The 17,046-nt window shown below is 41.0% G+C and overlaps 1 protein-coding gene across 1 annotated transcript in view; it reads left to right on the forward strand.

The window, feature by feature from the left end:
* The window catches only part of srbd1 (S1 RNA binding domain 1), a 61,941-nt gene that overhangs the window by 1,799 nt on the left and 43,096 nt on the right, over positions 1–17,046 (forward strand). Inside the window, exons 4-14 of the mRNA XM_022195754.2 lie at positions 333–572; positions 1,376–1,542; positions 1,859–1,976; positions 2,125–2,263; positions 2,650–2,746; positions 2,849–3,032; positions 9,488–9,591; positions 11,197–11,304; positions 11,559–11,716; positions 14,114–14,204; positions 14,429–14,536. Of these exons, the coding sequence (XP_022051446.2) occupies positions 333–572; positions 1,376–1,542; positions 1,859–1,976; positions 2,125–2,263; positions 2,650–2,746; positions 2,849–3,032; positions 9,488–9,591; positions 11,197–11,304; positions 11,559–11,716; positions 14,114–14,204; positions 14,429–14,536 (1,514 nt within the window). The remainder of the gene's footprint in view (positions 1–332; positions 573–1,375; positions 1,543–1,858; positions 1,977–2,124; positions 2,264–2,649; positions 2,747–2,848; positions 3,033–9,487; positions 9,592–11,196; positions 11,305–11,558; positions 11,717–14,113; positions 14,205–14,428; positions 14,537–17,046) is intronic.

The following is a 17,046-nucleotide window of genomic DNA, read 5'->3' on the forward strand; positions in this document are numbered from 1 at the left end:
CTTGAGTAGTAATATCAGTGATGGCCCTGGAAGGAATGCATCAGTCATTCCATAGCACTAGTATATATACATAAGAACAAACCAGTATGTCTGAAGTAAAATGATTCAGATTTTACAGTAACTTTAAGTGCAGGTTTTTTTTTTAGTTTACTACATTCCAACTGAACTTGGTAGAACATGATTTAAAATACTCTGGGATGTGTTCTCTGCCATACAACTCAGTTTTATTAATGACCGGTCACTATTCTTTATTATTTATTTGCTAGATTTTCATTTTTTCTCTTATCTGCTGTCTCTCTCTTTCCTTTCTTTTGTTTTTTTTTTCCTTGTAGAGAGTGTCATTTATCGTGTCAGAAGCCCATCAAGCAGACAGATGGGCAGATGAGGGATCATCTCAAGCTGGGCTTCGGGTCAAGAAAGAGGAAGTTAAGGAGGAGGATTTCACTTTTGATGAGCCTTATCTAAAGAAACAGAAGACCGGTGTTGCCTGTCTGGGACAACCAACTGCACTGCCTTCATCAGAAGCTCAGTCATTGAGGAATGAACTCAATATGAACTGGGATGTGATACAGGTAATACAAGGTCTGTTTTATGGTTCAGAATGATTGTTAAGGTTTACGTTATTGGCAAAAGTTGTATTGACTGGTATTCACTAACTGACACACACAAATGCAGAAAAAAATGGACAATTTGACAGCAGTGCAAAGCATCTATGAAACCGCTACCACCAAACAAAGCTGCGGGCTGAACAGAAATGCATAAAAGTTCTTACATTCACATTTTTACCCATGTTTGCAAAAGATAGCAAATGACCTAAGCAGGACTACAGACAGTAAAAATAATCATTCTGATAAAGCAGCCAATTGTTACAATGCCCTTTAACAAAATTATAACTACCTGGGTAGGTTGCGATCCATGTGTACAATGGAATTCAAAGGATGAGATTTACTAATTACTTTAAAACTTTTCAGTTCCATGTTGTTCTCTCTTCATACTGAGATGCTTCTCTCAACAAGTTGTTCATCTGCTGTGTTGGACACCGTAAAGAGTGTATATATGTGTGTTCTTAGTTACCTATAGCTGAACAAGCATGCTGCAAAATCCTAAGATGACACCACCAGCAGTGAATGAGACAGATGGCATAAATATTCATGACACACATCATTTACCTTAATGCAACATTATGCAATATCATTTTAATGCCAAAGACTGGAGACACACTGATGTCTAAAGGCTATACAAAGATGCTGTTTATACAACCAAAAATCCTGAGTCAGAGGTTAATAATCTTTGTTCACGTGGCAGTGACTTGCTGCCTACTTACATATTTTTTGTTGTGTATAGATGCATTGTGTGTTTGTGTGCTTCACCTCAGCTGCTGTCCACCCTGACCTGTGTGGAGCAGTGGGTGTGTCGAAATGTCGTCATGCTGCTTCGTGAAGAGAACACCGTGCCGTTCATGGTGCGCTACCGCAAAGAGATGATCAACCACATGGACGCTGATGCTGTCCGAGACATCCAGATGGTGTATGAGGAGTTATGGTAGGCAAATGTAACACAACTTAAATTAAATTAAAAAGAATACAACAAAAACGCAGAAACTATGAGCCCTTACCTCGCACTCTGACATATGAAATATTTTCTCGCTTGAGCTGAACTTTGCTGTTTTTTTTCTTAACTGAAGACATATTTTAAAGTGACCACTAGATGGCGCTATTGCTTAAGCTTTGATCAGTGTAACACTATGCGTTGTGTGTGATTCTTTTACCTGTGTATTACTTGTGTGTGTCAGTGATTGACAGCTTATTTGTGTTTCTTATTTGTGCGTATTTGTTCATATGTTGCTGTGTTTCCTCAGCTCTCTGGCTAAGAAGACCCAATCTGTGATTCAGACCCTGAAAAAGGATGGAGTTTTGACAACTGAGCTCGAACAAAATCTGAGGAGCTGCCAATCAGCCGATGAACTGGATCATGTGGTTAGAATCACGATTTTACACAAAGCTGGTTTCTATGATCTAAATATGCTGGAGCTGCAATATTATCTATTTACTTACTATTATTAAATGCCCCTTATACCTCTCCTTACCTGTCATCTCAGTCCGATGCTTGTGTTTCTACCTGCAGTATTCTCCCTACAAGAAAGGCAGCAAGCTGACGAAAGCTCGCAGGGCCAAAGCTCTCGGCCTCGAAGGAGCTGCAACTGCATTGATGGAGACACCAAACTCTGTGGATTTGAGGGCATGTGTGAAACCGGGTACTGAAGGTACAAGATAGGAAAATTCATACACTCAACAAAAATATAAACGCAACACTTTTGTTTTTGCTCTTGCTCCCATTTTTTATGAGATGAACTCAAAGATCTAAAACTTTTTCCACATACACAATATCACCATTTCTCTCAAATGTTTTTCATAAATCTGTTATAGTGAGCATTTCTCCTTTGCTGAGATAATCCATCCCACCTCACAGGTGTGCCTTAGACGGCCCACAATAAAAGGCCACTCTGAAATGTGCAATTTTAACACACAGCACAATGCCACAGATGTCGCAAGATTTGAGAGACCTGAAATAATATGTGCCCTGACAAATGTATACAACTCATTGAAGGTGTTTCTAAGTACAGTATGCATGTGTATTTGTATGTTACAGGTCTGTCGACGGTGGAAGAAGTGGCCATGGGCGTGGAGCATATCTTGGCTGATATGATAGCTAAAGACCCTGACACCCTCACCTACGTGAAGACGCTGTAAGAATAATCCACATTCACATAGCATGTCAGGCTTTTTTCTGTGGTGATTTATATCCTCATCATGAATATATTTATCAATGTGTTCTTCCTCTGTGTCAGATGTGAGAAGAGTTTTGTGACCATCCAGTCCTCTGTATCCAAGTCGGCACTAAAGGACAAAGAACAAGGGAAGTCAGTCCCAGACCAGAAAAAAAAGGGGGAGCCAAAAAAATCCCAGGACATTGACAAGTTCCAGCTTTACTTTGACTTCACCTCCAACATCCAGCGCATCCAACCGCATCAGGTAACAAGACAGACTAGATAATGTTAATGGCTTGTGAATAAATTAGTGGTAGCGCCGTAGCCGTCTGCATTTTAGTGTCTAGCTTGAAGGTTAACTCTGGTGTTTCGCTGCACTGCTACCTACATATTCACCAGAAAACTGAAATGTTAATCATGAATGCTATTATACCTCTAATATGGAGCTGTTCCCACAACTTAGAACAAACACAGCACTGAAAAACGGCTGATTACTTTACTGAAAATGAAAGATGAGGGAATGAAAAACGACAGTGTGACAACTGATAGTATAACTCCACTGATATTCTGCGTTCACTCTCATAGTCCCGTTGTAGCATCAATGGATAAAAACTGAAAGCTTTACTGAAGATGTTTCTGTCAGAGTTCTGCATGTCAGCTTACTTAACTCGATTGGAATATTTCTTTATTTCAGCTGCAATTACCATAAATCTTAGAAGAATTGTGCAAAATCATGAAATTAAACACAGCTCTAATCTACTTAATACCAGCATGTTTCATTTTATTGACTGTACTGTACTCCAAAACACAATTTAAGCGCTTTGCATTTCTTCAGGCTAGTGAATTCACTTTATTCTAGGAATGTTAACTGCCTGTCATGTTCGACAGAATTGTGCTGTTTGATTTAAACAGCAGTTGTTATTTGCTGTGTGCACGTTTGTTTTTAAAATTATGATAAAAAAGTAACTATATTACACATAATATCAAACAAAATACAGCAGACTTTGTGTGCGTAGCTCTTTACAATGAGACGGGCTTAAGAAAATGAAACAAATACATTCAGAACAAGAAGTTTTGCCAAACTTGGACCGCCCGGCGACAAAGATGACCCCTGTGACCTTGAAAATGAGGTCACGGTGACCAAATGTGAACTTGACCTGTGTCTTATTATGGTACACCTGTGTACCAAATGTGGTGAGGCTACATCAATATTTTATCGAGTTATCGCGCGGAAACCAAATTGTTACAGACAAACAAGCACGCAAGACCATGCAGCTGAAAACAATACCTTCCGGAAAACGCAGTTTTGCCGTGCGGTAAAAACAACGAATCTGTGAAGCCTGCTGGACCATAATAAAGGTGATTTACACCTGTATTGTTTGTTCTGATACTCGCACACATACACATGACCAAATGCACACCATCTGTTTGTGTCGTGTGCATCTGCTTCATGCGTGCCTCTTCTGAATGCTAGCCACGTCAGTCGCAGTTAGCCTTGTCTGTGCCTTCATCTTTCCCCCTCCTGCGCCCTGCTCTGCCTCCTCGGCTCCCCCTCCGTCCCTCTAGTGACTGGTAGGTTACTCAGAGTTGGTCCCGGGCCTCATGTGTCACCACAGCTCCCGTCACCCGCTGTCTCTGCCACACCACACTCTCTGGCAACCGCTCTCTGCCCTGCAGTCATTTAATCACGTACACACACAAGCGCGCCCTGCAAGTCCCCTCATTCTCTCCTCTTAACATATGTGACATGTCCCCTGCCGACATGCCATTGGATTAGGACGCTTTGATTGACAGGCGCTCTCCTGTAGTGACAGCCACTGCTGCTGGGCCCACAGGCGGACCGAAGGATGGGGAGAGGCAGCGGGGGCAGTACAGGGAGGGAAAGCATGAACAGATGAGCGGTGCTGAGGTGCGTCCGTCACTTATCTCTCCACCTCCCTCCCTCTTTTTCTGACTAAACCTCAGCCCTCCAATCCACTCCTCGCCTCCCCTTTTCTCCCCTCTCCTCTCCCGTGTACGCAAGGCCTTTAATTCGATGACTCGCCTTTGTCACGGAGCGTTAATCCACAGGCTGCTGTGACCCTGCTAGCTGTCAGACTCCAGCTAAAATGAACCTTTTCGAGCCGTCAAGTTGGCAGGAAGGGGGAGCAGGTGGGAGATGTGTTTTGACAGGAGGCATGTGTGTGAGCACACACTTGCCCGTTTGGTTTTGCACATTTTCTTAAAGCCCCAGCTCTGGTGGTTTGTTAAAGGGAAAGGAAAGGGCATTGTGTGAATGGACTGATGTCGGAGTTGCTGCAGTGAATGTGGAAGTTGACCTGTAGGTGAAAAGTAACTGCCTGTGGTAGAAGGAAATTAAGCAGCACAGAAAAAAATGTGTTTTTTGAAAGGTAGATGTAAAACTTAGTTAAAATTAATGTTGAATTTACTGTAGATATGGTAAATTTTAAGTAGAAATACCGCAACAGATGATGTAAAGCCAGTTTCTCGGACTAAATGAAACATTAACATTCATTTAATGTTGTCTGGTTTTATGCTAATTTTCATTTTCAAATCAGAAAAATCAAACTTTTTGCTTATTAATGGTTTTTTGTATTACATTTTCAGTGTTTTCTTATCAGACTTGTATTGCTTGATCATTTGACTACATCTGAAATACATCAATAAAAATAAATGCTGCACATTCTCAGAAATTTGAAGATGAAACCTGAACATTAAACAGAATCAGAATTATCTGTAGTACCCAAGTATGTGAACATACACGGGATTTGGCTCGTGTTATTTGCTGTCAAAGTACTTGTAGCCACGAAACATGCACATTTAAAAAGAGGAAACGTGTAATAGAAGGAAAATGACTCTTCAAGTACTGTGTTCAGCTTTAGATATGTTTAAAAGAGCATATTTGAAGGGAACTGACGCATACAGTTGGTAAGAATCAATCCAGAGTTACTAATACCTTATATGTGTACACGAGCTAGGTGGATGATGTGCTATTATGTTTGTGTTGCTGAAGTAACTGACTAATTGTTTTAGCCCTATAAAAAAGTATTGTCTGCTTACTGAATATGACAAATCCCCCAGTGTGTGCCTTTATAAAATTATGTAACGGTTCTATATAAATCTATCTACAGTTCGTGAATGGACAGCTCGTGCATGTCTTGAAGCATAATGCTCAGCTCAGATTTAATTCTGTCAGACTTGATGTAAGGCCTTCTTCAAACAGTTCACATTTACCTCATAGCTATTAGCAGCCGGTGTGCTCCTCAGTATGCCACGGTGGATTTGTTGAATCCGCAGTGGGCTATTTTTTTTTTAATGCGATTTGTGTCGTGATCAAATGGTGGTTTAATGCTCTGGTCTGGGGCTTGCCTGCAGAGGAGTCTGGGTAAATGGAACTGCTTCATCAATTAAACACTCCTCTTTGATGGACAGGTGGAGGAAAAGCAACTTTATTTGTAATGTCACTCACATAGGAAACATTTTGCACGTGTGTGTATAGTTGTACAAATATTCTTGCGAGGACCACTTAGAGTTTCAGATCATCAGAGTGAGGATTTTTTGGGTAACTTTGGCTGGTCCTCACTTTCCCACAGTCCTTTAAAGGTCCCTTTTAGACTTAAGACTTCTGTAAAGGTGTGAAAGTTGGAGTGAGACACTTTGCTGTGGTGGTTGATGAGGGTAAGGAGCTCTGGATCGCATCATTTCAGTGTAAATCCATCTCAAATAGCCATACATTTGTGTGTGTGTGCGTGATTATGTAGCAATTGTAATACTTTAGAAGTCCTCAAAGGATGTAAAACTGCTTGTGGTATGCTGGTACAATACATAATTTGTCAACAATTTAAAGAAGGCAAATTTATAACCGAATTTCGGATATAGTAGCCAAAAATAAATTTTTTTGTGGGAATACTAAAGTCATCCTGATCAGTACTTTCTGGTCTGTTTTTATCACCTTCAGATGTTTTAAGTACTGCTAACAATGTTAAATATTTCTATCCGAGATATTGAAATGATTTTGCAACGTCAAATTTGAACTTTTATGTCGGGTAAGTGTAAATCGAAATGTATCCTTTTGTCTTTCTGACTAGGTCCGAACAATTTGGGAAAATTTTCAATTGCATTTTTTCTGACAGATTACAATTGTGATTAAATTTTTAATATAACTTTTCAAAATCGGTGTTCAGTTTAATATCCACTGCAGATTTAGATTCCACTACATTTAAATCATTTAATGGAGCATTACCACAAGAGATATCGTCAAAAATGTGACTGTCACACACGGAGGACAGCAGGAATTTGTAAAATCAACGACTCAGGTGTTTAAACACACTGCATGATGTAAATCCTAAAGTCTGGCAATTGAGATTTACTTACTGTTTCAGTTGATATGTGACAAGTTGATATTTATTTGGAATCATATTGTCTAAAGATTCCTTACATCCATCCAGACTGCCAATTATAATTTAGTAATTTTTCTGTAACACTTTTACATTTTTAACCCTCGGACTAGTCAAACAGAGCCTGAACTTTTATGATTAGAATAAAAGTCTGCAGACACTTTATGCACCTGTTATACAACCACATTTAACAACACAGTCTGTCCTGTGTGTGTCAGCCAGGTCAAAAAGTGTGCAAGTTTGCTGTGGCTATGCGCGTGTCATTGTGTGTGTGTATCTGTTTGTTTATCCTTGATATGTCGGATGGGTGGATGTGTTGATGACAGTATTCCTCTAAAGAAAGGATGAGAGAGAGGAGGAGACAGACAGAGAGAGGATAGTTGTTGGCTGACTGCCCTCCCTCGGGGGCTGGTGGCAGGATTAAGGGGCATCTAGGAAAGGCAGTCTGTCTGGTCTTGTCAGGGTTTGGCCAGCACTTGGCTACCTGTCACTCCTGGCCCATCTAACGCACAAACACACTTCTCACTCTGTCTCACATCACCCTCTCTTTCGGATCACCCCGTGTCTCCCACTAGTGACCCAACCCAGACAGAAACTGAGAGACGGAGGGTTATTTATCATCGGCGAGGACGGAGAATTACTGTACAGAGACTGTACAACTGTGAGGGGAAAAGTTAATGTTGTTTGTGGCATCGCTGCATTTGGCACAGCTAGGTTTTGGCAAATGGGCGAGGAGAAGATTAACTTGGATTTTTTTTTCTTTTTGTGGAGAAATTACAGAATGCTAAGAAGCAACAGCTGGGTTAGCGTCAGTAGATTTAACAGTGCTTATCTGGATTGCCTTAAAATGCATGCATGTAAGCAACAGCTAGTGCATGCTAATTTAAAGTGAGTGTCATCTGTGCTTGCTGACAATACTAAGGTATTATGAGTAATATTTTTTTGCAGTGCCTTTGTCTATGGTTTGTAGGGAAAAAAATGGCAATATTTTTTAAAATTGTTTAGTTAACAATACACACATTTAGTTTTTAGACACTTGTTCATCCCCACATTCAACAGAGAGCATGCTAGATGTGGGAAGAATAGGCCTGTAATACGTGACAACTATGCAAAGACGATATGTCATCCTTCATTGCACAGACTGATTTTAACAACACTGAACCCTGTGGACACACTTTTAGTAAGGCAGTTTTGTATTTACCACTTTAGTTGCACTCAAGGGTTTTTCCCAGATGTGCAGACAAATCCGGGAAGTGCTCCGCTTGCTTTCTTTGACAACATGTTAAACTTCAGTGCTTTGATGAAGATTGCTTGAGAAATCTCATCACAGTGAGGCAGCCTCCAGCGGAAACATGCCACCAGACGAGAACTCTAGCTTTCATCATTATTCAAGCAAACCCGCTGCATTAATCCCTGCCTCTGCCATGCCATTAGCTGCGTTTTATATTTTTATTTTTGTGTGTGCATCGCATACGGACGCACCAGATCCAGCGGTGTTGCTGAGTGGTAATGGTTGTGGCACCATGTGTGGGTGGGGTGGGTGGGGGAAGGCCTCGCGGTCTCAGTGCTGATGGTGGCATAGTGGTGGCATTTGTCAGCTCCCTTCTTCCGCTTGGGCTCCAGATTGACGTCTTGTTTCTTGGCCCTATTCTGTGGCAGGCTAAAGGTTCCCCACTGAAAAGGTCAGACACTTACTACTGTTTGCTTAACAGCATGTAACGGTTCCTCTGAGGGGGGATCCAGCACACAACACAACAGGGCAGGCCACAGGATACACTCGTAGGCTCAGCACTTTTATCTATGTGTGTGGAGAGTTAAAAGATTTTGTTTTGATGCTTGCGAGTACAAACTTGGCTACATGTGTCTGTTATATACATTGGGTGTGGATATAGTAACTTAAAATGATGATTAATCCTAAAATATTTATCTTTAACTCTTTCTTTTTACTGGGGTTCTCAGGTGCTACCAAATGGAAGCAACAAAATATTGTGAACATAAAAAAAAAATCTCATGTAGAGTTGACCAAGTTGCTTTATTATAGCTATATAACAGAAATACATCAACAACAAATTCAACATTAATCATGAAAACATATTATCCAAACATAGAAATCCCATAGTAGCAACCACAAGTACAGACTAATATGTTGCTTCTGAGGGTATTGATGCTTTTACATGCAGTCTGCAGTGGTGATTTTTATGACTGCAGTGGTTCTTGTGTACCTGTCTGAGCTGTTTGTCCAGTCTGTTGCTTTGCATTAACCAGTGGAAACGTTTCCATTCTGTTAATGCAGGTGTGTTTGTGCTTGTGTTTGTGTGCACAGACGTTGGCTATTAACCGAGGGGAGAGTCTCAAGATTCTGACAGTGAAGGTGAACATTCCTGACAGGGTGAAGAGTGACTTCACCAGGTGGTGCATCAACAGCAGGTCTGAAACACAATAATACACAAGCACCTCTACGTGCTCTGACAACTGTGTCTGCTATATTCATATTACATTGCAGTAAAACTGTCACTGACTGTGGTGTGTGTTCTTTAAGACTGTTGTACACATGACACAGAACTGAAGTGGGATACATGTAAATATGTGTACAGTGATCAGTCATTTTTGTCTGTGGCCTTGAGGAATGATGAGCTTGACGATATTTGTAACAAAATGAGTGCCTTCTTTTTACTAGGTGGGTATTTGGTACCAGATGATTTTACAGTGAATTGATTAGTGTAGAAATAGGGCTGGCCAGAATAGTGGTTTCTGGCCTCCGAATATTCGGGCCCTATTAAAGACGAATATCCGGATATTCGTTCCGCTCCGTAACGTCCGACCGGGGGGGGTGCGGCGGAGGAGACGGGAGACGGCCCGAATATTCGGATCCGTTCGTCTGGTCTCCCGGGTCCACATTTTGCCCTCGTTTAGTCTTTAGTTAAACTGAAGAATTCTCAAACACCGGTCTTCAGCATCTTGTCTTGTGTTTATGCAACGAAGTGAAGCGTGACGTCAGAGTCGGCAGCAACCCGGCCATTCGGGTGGTGTTTACAAACACGAATGGAGGAGCCGAAATGAGCCGAAGAACACGGCGGGATGAGCCGAAAAGGGCCGAAGGCGCAGGGAAGAGAGGAGCTCCCAATATTTTCGTCTGGGGGGAGGAGGGGGTGAGGGGTATGTGTATATGTTATAGACATATGTGTATATGTTTATGTGATCACACGAAGAGATGAGCCGATGTGGGCCGAAGGCGGAGGGAAGACAGTAACGCTGCATATTCTTTCTGCCCGGTGACTCCGACAGGGGGGAGGGGAGGCGAATATTCGGATACCAAAATTAATATCCGGATAGTGCCGTAGCGAACGAATATTCGGATATTCGGGATATCCGGGTCCAGCCCTAAGAAATACTGAAAATTAAATAGCTTTTCAAACAGACAAACGGAAGCTCCTGATGCAGCCCATTTATTGGTCAAGGTTTGCTCTTTAGATTTCCGTGCTGGAAATTTTGCCTTGAGAATTAAATGAGTTGAGTGAAAGGAAAAGCAGAAACTCAAAGAATTCAGAATGAATTTACACCTTTTTTTCCCCACAAAGTCAATTTAAAGAAGCCTCCATTTAATTTTTTCTGGGTAGAAAAATATGTTTACTACTTAATTTAGTTTTGATCACAGTTAAATAACCATTTGAATTTTCAGTTTAAGAACTTTTAAGCAACATATTATAAGCTGTATGTTTGTAAGCAGATTATTAATCAGAATTTCAGTCAACTAATCTTGCATGAATGAAGTTCTAATTTACGTCTTATCATGAGGCTGTTATTTGTTTTAAAGGAATAGTTTGTTAATGTCACTTCAAATGTGCCACAGAAAACTCCACTTTAATTAAATTATTCAAACACTAGTTCAGACTAGGTGGTGGGTGGGATGTGCTGCATATTATCCCCTAAGAGCGACAGAATCAGTCTGCAGATTGGCAAAGTGGCATTTATCTATAGAAATGACCCATAGAAACAACCAGCAACACTCTTTCTCCCTTCGTTTTAATGCAGATGGAGGCCGAAGACGTTTGCAAGAGAAGAACTCAATGCAATCATCAGGAATGCTGTAGAAGATTCTTATAAAAGGCTTATTCTGCCTTTCCTCACTCGGGGTTACAGGTATTTTAAGGAGTTTTCCCCTTTCATATCCATTTATTCATCTACAGTGTGTCCCGTTTCACGTGCCTTCTCCCACCTGTTTTCCATCTTTGTTTTTCTCTGTAAATTATTGTCATTTCTCTGTCTTTATTTTTGCTCTCTCCACAAAACTAACATCTGCATATTTTCCTCCACCATCTGCTTCCCTTTCCGGCTCTATTTGTTGATATAGATTCACTCGCTGCTTTCCCCGTCTGTTAAATCTTTCTCTTCAGGACCAAGCTGACAAGTGCAGCAGAGAAGGAGTCGATTGCCATGTTTGTGCGAAACCTCCGCCAGCGCCTGTTGGTCGGTCCAGTCAGGGGCTGCGTCATTATGGGGGTGGACCCTGGCTTCAGACACGGCTGTAAACTGGCCGTCCTCTCCCCCACTAGTAAGTATTAGTAAGTAACTACTATTAAGTATTCCCTGTATACAGTTAATATCACTTGCTTTTGCATCCTGAATAGTTTGAGTTGTAATGAAGCTTTTTAATTACTTAAAGACCCCATGTGGTGAAAATTAAGTTTTTTTACTTTAACATGTCCGTATGGTGTTTTTTTTTTTATGCTCTCAAAAACACAGATTTGGACTTCCAGTGTTTCATTTGTAAGAAACATAAGAAAACAATCCTGTCAACTTGTAGGATTGGGCTTTGTGTACAATTTCTCTTCTTCAGAATGAGTGTCACTCAATTGTTCCAATATTTCAACTTGCTGTTGGTGGATAGAGCAGTTTTACAGCGTTTGAACAGAGTTGTTTGCTGGCAAGTGAGCTTGAGCTGCCGTGAGCACAAAGAGAGGCGGGAACTGTGTAGAGCTGTGCAATCTAGAGAAAGGAAATTGTAGAGTTAGCGTACGTAATATAGTAGGTTCTCAGCCATATCATTTAAGTTAGTTATACTCTTTTGTATTATAAATGTTATTGTAGGGTCTTAGCCTTAATACTGCTTTTAGTCCAGTAAATGTCATTCTGTTGCATTGTAACTGAATATTGAAATTACTCCACTAAATTCACATAGTAATACTGTAAGGTCTTGCCTCAAATATTTAACCTTCTTAGATGAATTTCTGACATCATTCTTATGTCTTATTTTTTTGTTTTGTTTTCAGTGACTGGTTTTATTTGTACTATATATATCACAGTGACTTTACTCAGACGTTTTAGGGAGGAAGGGATTTTTGTCACGGAGAAAAACTCTTTGATACACAGACATACATTTTTAAGGGTTATATCAACAATCTGAGAGGAACTTTAATATTTAAGGATTAAAAAGTCTTTGGTATTACGTGTCTGACGCTGGTGTGATTCAGTGGGGAGCAAAAATACAAACACAGACACTTGAGTAGCATGAGGTGTGACGCAAATGAATTACAGATGTGTTAAGTAGCAGACAGAGATTACACAGGAGATCATAAAAGCACTGTCTAAAAAATATCAGAAAGACAGTTAAAACAGAAACTAATTTCACTTGGAAATGATGGGATTCAACCCCAGTGAAAGACTTTCTCACAGCAAAACAAACAACTTTTATGTTACATCTATGAAAACTGAATAAAACAAACATTAAGTCTTAAATCCCCCAAAATCCCTGAGAACATTCCTGCTGACTTTGGTGTCATCTTTGTAACTGTCCGTGCTGGATATCCTTAGCAGTCTTTGTGGCTCTTGACTCATGAGAACACCTTTGTCTACCAAGTATGGCTTTACGACAGGATAGTGCAAAAGATCTCACGAGAGGCGCTGGAAGATGCTTGATGTTGGATGCATGGATGCCCACTGAGGCTGACAGCAAACACATGTTTATTCTCAGCCACTGTGCTGATCTACAAGGAGTATTTTGAAGCAGAGTTCATAACCTGCATGTTGCCACAGATGCAAATATAATTGATTGTGTTTTGAATATCACATCGCTGTGTCTTGAACGGAGTCGCTGCACTTCACCGAGTGTATTTCATCACAATATGCAAAGTCTCACCACAAATTTGTGACTGTTATGTTGTCTGTATCCGTTTCATTGTAATCTGTATACAGCGTGCATACATATACTTTATATAATATGTCATGCCTTTATGATGCAAATGATGAGTCAGACTTGATAAGAAAAGACTGAAGAGTCAGACTACATGTGTCCATTATCCTATATGCATCATTAATGCGACAATATATTCTGTGAGAGGATTCCATGTAACAAGGCACCATTCGGTCTGTTATTACCGCTGAGGTTTGTGTACATGGCAGAGAATAGATCCCACTTGGCGTGACCCTGGTGAGTCGATTGTATGTGCACGCATATGTATTTGTGCTGTTTTTTGTTTCTACTATACGTCTCGGCGTGTCTCTCAGTGGTTGTGCTCCACACTGCACTAGGGAATGTCCCACCATCTGGGTGGCTTGTTGTGTGGCCACAAGTCATGCTGACACACTTAAAGCAGGTGGACACAGGCGTATATCAGGTGTCAGGCCCAGCATGGTGTGGTCACAGGTTTGGTGGCTGTTAGGCTCACATCACTTCCTGACAGAACCGTCCATTCACATTTCCACTCCTCCTCTGAGGAAGCAGTGAAGTGGCAGGAGCTGGACTTCCTGTGGTGGCTTAGACAGTGCAGATGCTGAGTTCATAAATTATTTATTTTATTTAGGGCATCGCTGTCTCATTACACAGCGTACCAGTGGAGAGACATGAGCTGGTAGTATATACCCGAGTCTGTTGAACCTGCTCTTGTCGTCATAATAATTCATCAACAGCATTGTTTACTCTCGCTCCCTCTGCCTGTCTGTTTGCTCTCAGGTCAGATTCTCCATACTGATGTTGTGTATCTGAATAATCCAGGCCAGCAACGAGAAGCAGATAAACTGCGCCACCTTATGATCAAATACAGGTACTGCTGATTGTGTTTAGTCACTATTAAAGTATATTGTTTCACCTGAATTTAAGGTAATGTCAGAAAATACAGACTTATTTGATGTCTCTGTGCTTTTATAATCCACTAAAGTATGCATTTTAACGTGGGAAGGACAATGTAAACCTAACTTATCATTTAGAGATTCATTGTTGCTTTCTTAATCCTCACTGTTCCTCTCCTCTTCATCTTGTCCAAACCAGCTGTACCAGGGTTGTCATTGGCAATGGGACAGCGTGTCGTGAAACAGAGTCCTTCTTCTCTGACCTCATCTCTAGACGTTATTTTCACCCCCTGGATGTGTCCTACTGGTAAGGCCATTTTCCAGTATGTGCTAGAATGGGTCCCAGTTATTCATGACCCCAAACAGATACAAACATATAGAAGATGGCTGGGTGACTGTCCAGAGACTCACATCTATGCCATAGTTTGATATTAATAAGGTTCACATGATTCACTGTATGTCTCTCTGTGAACACTATGGCTAGGGCACTATGGCATTTGGACGTGTTTTCCAACCAAAAAAATGCAAGTTTTTCTAAAAAGATCATTGGAAAATATGCATTAACACATGACTGATGCTCTGTGATTTGAAATCTCACTGTAGAGTCTCAGCAACATTTCCAGGCTTCATTCAAATAACGAAAAAACACTTTGCAATGTCTGATTTTTCTTGAAATTTCCACTTGTTTGTGCTTCTTCTTCCACCTGTGTGCCACAGACTTTGCACCAAAATACCACACAGCTGGACAAAGCTCATTTCAAGACTAAGAAACAAACAAACTTGTTGTACAGCTACCAAAATTCAGCCATTATATGTTATGTGCTGATATAATTAATGTTCTATATTTGTTTCAGTGAAGCAAAGTGAAGATCACATTTCCCCTTGACTGATAAACCCCTTTAGGACCCTCCTGCAGGACATGTTTCAGGTTGTTCAAAATCTTTCATTGTAATAATCTGGAGTATCATTCAATGGCAAGGTTTAGTCGGTCATTTGTACAAAGGCCAGTGGGTGAAAGGACTATAAGTGAGGTCAATTACAATGGTAATGATGAATAAGAAATTCTGATCTTGATATAGAAACAAAAAAACGGGTGGGAAAACGGGGATGAAGAATGTCTGAGAAAAACAGCCGAGTCAAAATATGTGTGGGAGTGAGAAAGCAGGACAGAGATGGAGAGAAAGACAAATTGGAATGTGTCCTCAAGTGAATATTGTCCATTAAAGCCATCTGGACTTCGTTTCATTTTGGTCCAATTAGAGAGACGCTTTGTGGTCCACGTCGCGTCTGTAACCGGGCCCCGTCCAAACTTCAGAACACAACAGCACAGAACCCCCGTCCAAGCAAAATAACCGCTGGCCTCTCCTTGCTCCATCTCTTTCAGTCTGTGCTGAGTTCCATGTGTGTTTGTTGACTTGAGGTTAGCAGTGGGACCGCAGCCTAAAATGATTCTGGGCTGTACGTGGATGTGCGCGCGTACAGGAGTTTTCTCCGTGTCTTTGAGTTCAGACGCACATGCACACTTCAGAGGTCATGCATTTGGTGTAATAGCCCATATTTTTTTCTCTTAAGTTACATTTTCTGTCTATTTTCAAGACCAGAAACAGTCAAAGGGAGGCGTTTATTAAGTTAACGTCCGCTTGATTATTTTCATGACAGGCTCTTTTTCTCCTGAGCACCTCCAGAGCAGCTAAATTTCACATCTTGATATAATGTCTCCCTTGTTCATTCTTTTGCTGCAGCTATTGGCATTCATGCTTCTCACAACACATGAGAATGTTGGACTCCTGTTTGATGTGGTGCTAACCGAATGTCCCATATCACCCAATATGATTAAGTACATTTTTGCAGCACGTAACACATGTGTGAATAGTCTGCCTCTGCCTTGGTATGGTTTTGTGGAATAAAGGCTTTTGCTAGTGCATGAACTCTGGAAGAGCAGAAAGATGTTATTTTGACATTAGCCATCGAAATATGGTGGTTGTTATCCAGAATGTTTCGCTCCGAAGTCATCTGGTCTTGTCCCTCACTTTCTTTGAATCGTAGCTGATGTAGGCTCAGAAATAGAAGATAGAATAGAAATACTTTATTAATCCCTGTGGGGAAATTTGTTTGCTACAGTACAAAGAGTACAGAGTAAAAGCAAAATTCCCCTATGTAAAGGATGTACAAATGTTAGTGTTTTATAGTGCAAATAGTGTCCAAGAGTATAAAAAGTGTGCAATTAAAAAATTACAGAACTGGAAAAAGATGCTTCAAGGCAGAGAAGACTGCCGGCTAGATGTTAAAGCTGAATCCGTGTGTGTTTGGGTTAAAATGTACTCGCATATTAGCCTAGCCGCGCTAGACAACCCATGGCAACGAATTTAATTCTCTGCCAGGGTCTAGTTACCCTCCATAAGGCTCGAGGCTGGATTCTCCTAAAACTGACCGGACCAATCACCATGAAGTGTAGAGTCAGAAGGCGGGCGTAACGAAGTGACGACAGAGGCGTGACGATTCTGACAGAAACAACCGGCGCACAATAAACAGTTATCTTTCGACTCGGCTTTGGCCACAGCCCTTAAAGATTTGAAGCTAAAATTCAACTTGAAAGATAAACAAAGGACGGCACTTAAGTGTTTAATTGAGAAGAAAGACGTATTTGGACTTATGCCGACGGGATATGGCAAATCCTTAATATACCAGTTGGCTCCGCTGGTTGGTAAGCTAATGGGACTTAGCCACAACCGCCGGTACTCTCGGAACTACGTCAGCCTATTCGTTGCGTTGATTGGTTGTATACCTACCCAGTTGCTGCAGAGGGATTTGATAGAC

Source organism: Acanthochromis polyacanthus, chromosome 15 (genome assembly GCF_021347895.1).
Source record: "Acanthochromis polyacanthus isolate Apoly-LR-REF ecotype Palm Island chromosome 15, KAUST_Apoly_ChrSc, whole genome shotgun sequence".
NCBI classification, from domain to species: Eukaryota; Metazoa; Chordata; class Actinopteri; family Pomacentridae; genus Acanthochromis; species Acanthochromis polyacanthus.